This window comes from Somniosus microcephalus, chromosome 21, assembly GCF_052327205.1.
Source record: "Somniosus microcephalus isolate GS21.2 chromosome 21, FLI_Smic_1.0, whole genome shotgun sequence".
NCBI classification, from domain to species: Eukaryota; Metazoa; Chordata; class Chondrichthyes; order Squaliformes; family Somniosidae; genus Somniosus; species Somniosus microcephalus.
In genome coordinates this window covers 57,972,689-57,975,752 of record NC_141007.1, presented here as the reverse complement: position 1 = coordinate 57,975,752, position 3,064 = coordinate 57,972,689, and the positions used below count along the sequence as shown (strand labels likewise).

The 3,064-nt window shown below is 48.5% G+C and overlaps 1 protein-coding gene across 1 annotated transcript; it reads left to right on the top strand.

The window, feature by feature from the left end:
• Positions 1–891: 891 nt before the first annotated feature.
• LOC147102855 (somatostatin receptor type 2-like) lies at positions 892–2,010 on the top strand. The gene has a single exon (XM_085964063.1). It carries the CDS (start codon positions 892–894, stop codon positions 2,008–2,010), a length of 1,119 nt encoding a protein of 372 aa, XP_085820189.1.
• Positions 2,011–3,064: the final 1,054 nt, after the last annotated feature.

Here is a 3,064-nt window from a genome sequence, read left to right as displayed (position 1 = left end):
AGTCTTCTCTATACAAGCGTATAGAGACTATAAGTAGCATTATACGGAGAAATATATTACAAAGCAATACGCAGGACGATTGGTTTGCACGTTACTTGTGTGCTAAGAGCCAACCTGAATCTCAAGATATTAAGACGCAGATAGCGAGACTTGTGCCCACAGTGATTCCCATCTTCGAATGGTTCTGGTTTGAGATGTTCTGTGTTTCTGACCCTTCAGAAAGCTGATGCTTCTGCCGGGGAACTGCATTTACCCTCCTGGGTCAGCCACTGGGCGTCTTGCACCCACTCTGACTTCTGGTGGCCAGGAACTAGACTGTCAGAGGAGTGGAATACCGAGATTCACACGGAGGTTTATTTTTTCTATATTCATCTTTCAATAGATCCTTTATTTTTTTTTATCGGATTGAGTCTTGCCATAGTTTAATAGATGGAAAAGGTTTCCCGATTACCCGATCCCATAATCATCTCAAGGCCTCCCTCTTGTGAACGTGTTCTATAAACATCTGTGTGGGGAGATTCGATCAAATGTTAATTGCACTCAGACAGGGCGAGGGTTGATGGATTTCCGATTTCTCGGATTTAATAACAATCAGACTGCTAAAAATCGATACTTAAAATGGAATGAAGGCGCGGATAAACCTGCTAAACTCTCAATCCTGTGCACCGACACCTCTGTGTACCATTACCTTAAGGAGCCGGCGTTTACTTTGTCTTTCGACTGAATGTTTTAAAGTTTAAAAAAATATATTGTTCACTGCAGTAGTGAAGATAAGAGCATGTGTAATGGCCGGTGGTGACTAAAGCTATCTTGTGCTTCAGGTCCTTCTATAATGTACAGCCAGTAGCCGAGTGCGAGGCGAGGCGAGGCGTCATTCCAGGGTGACACAAAATGGCTTTGAACATCTCGATGCAGTTGACTACAACGGCTGAATGGATTTTAGCAACATACGAAGGAGGAAACACCTCCACCGAGATCTCCCCCAATTGGAGCACCAGCATGCCCCCCGCCGATGACATGAGCGGCAGTGTCCTTCTCCCTTTCATCTACTTTGTGGTGTGTGTGGTGGGTCTCAGCGGGAACACCTTGGTCATCTACGTGATCCTCCGTTACGCCAAAATGAAGACGGTGACCAACATCTACATCCTCAACTTAGCCATAGCGGACGAGCTTTTCATGGTGGGGCTGCCCTTCATCGCTATCCAGGTGGCCCTGGCCCACTGGCCCTTTGGCCAGGCGGCCTGCAGGATCCTGATGACGGTGGACGGCGTCAACCAGTTCACCAGCATCTTCTGCCTGACGGTGATGAGCATCGACCGGTACCTGGCAGTGGTCCACCCCATCAGGTCGTCCAGGTGGCGCAAGCCACGGGTGGCCAAACTGGTCAACGGGGCGGTCTGGTTCATCTCGCTCTTGGTCATCCTGCCCATCATGATCTACTCCGGGGTCCAGACCCGCCACGGCAGAAGCAGCTGCACCATCACCTGGCCCAGCCAGGACCAGGCCTGGTACACGGCCTTTGTCATCTACACCTTCGTGCTGGGCTTCTTCCTGCCCCTGACCGTCATCTGCCTCTGCTACCTCATGATCATCGTCAAGGTGAAAGCCTCGGGCATCCGCGTGGGATCCTCCAAGCGGAAGAAATCGGAGAAGAAGGTCACCAAGATGGTCTCCATCGTGGTGGCCGTCTTCGTTTTCTGCTGGCTGCCCTTCTACATTTTCAACTTTCTGTCCCTGGCGGTGGAGGTCAAGCCCACTCAGGCCATGAAAGGCTTCTACGAGTTCGTGGTCATCCTCTCCTACGCCAACAGCTGCGCCAACCCCATCCTCTACGCCTTTCTGTCCGACAACTTCAAGAAAAGCTTTCAGAACGTGCTCTGCTTGAAAAAGGTCAGCGGCCTGGACGAGGTGGACCGCAGTGATAGCCGGCAGGACAAGTCCAGGCTGCACGATGTCACGGAGACGCAGAGGACTCTGTTGAATGGCGATGATCTCCAAACTAGTATTTAACCGTGAGCCATGGTCCCACCAGACAAAGATCACCGTGCATCGGGTCTCGGTCCCCTTCCATTGCAAGTACAGGTTAACGCAGTCAGCCTGGCTCGAAGGGTCGACTCGAGTTTCCCCCAGTGAGTCGTATCGCAACAGGTACACTCTATCCTGACACCGTCTTGTGGCTTTGCAGAGCTCCAATGTTTCTGCTACTGAAACCCTGACTTTAATTCATTATTACCTTATCTTGGGACTGTTGGGGATCCCCCATGCAGCCCACATCATAAATCCGTAGTATTTAACCTTGTGTCCCGCACGCAATTCCTTAAATCAATACCAATAATGTGCAGATTGCACAATAGCTGAAGTTTAAATCGAAGTCACCTCACCTGCAGGAACACTCGCATTTGTTGCAGAACAGTCTAACCGTAGCATCAACTGCTTTCGCTGCCACCCCGTTCTAAATAGTTCCACACTGCAATTGCTTAATACGCCAGTATATTAATAAACTGCATTCTGTGTTAAAGCTCGCCCATAATAACCACATAGTAAAACCTAGTACCGTGATGCTACTTGGAAACGCTCCAGCATAGTTTTCCTGTGCACCAGTTTAGTGATGGTTGCTTCAGTGAATCTCGTCTTAATTAGAACGTTAGGTATTTAAACTACTGTAACCTGGCTCTGTGGTAGGTTGAACGAATAAATTAACAAAAGTTAATCAAGTGAAATAAATGGCAGATGACTAGATTCTGTCTCTGTCCCGGGGTTTGCAGGGGCTCCACGCTATATCAAAGGACAAGACAGGGCTGGATATCACCCCAGGCTTTTCCAGCTAACTGCAAAGTTTGTGTATTGATCAAATAAGCCCCATTGTAACTACATTTTCTATGATCCAGTGAACTGGTGGCTTGTACTTTATCTGCATTGATCGTTTTAGACATCTGCTGCTTTACCCCAGACTAGATTCTAAGCTGTTTCAGAAACAGTTGAAAGTGATGGCTGCAGGCATCAACCAGGGCAGTTTTTGCTGTGACCCGGCTTTGAAAACTGTTCTTTAATTTTCAGTTCTAAT

Bases quoted from the DNA above. Each gene is read 5' to 3' on its own strand.
- LOC147102855 (XM_085964063.1), top strand. From the start codon at position 892: ATGGCTTTGAACATCTCGATGCAGTTGACTACAACGGCTGAATGGATT.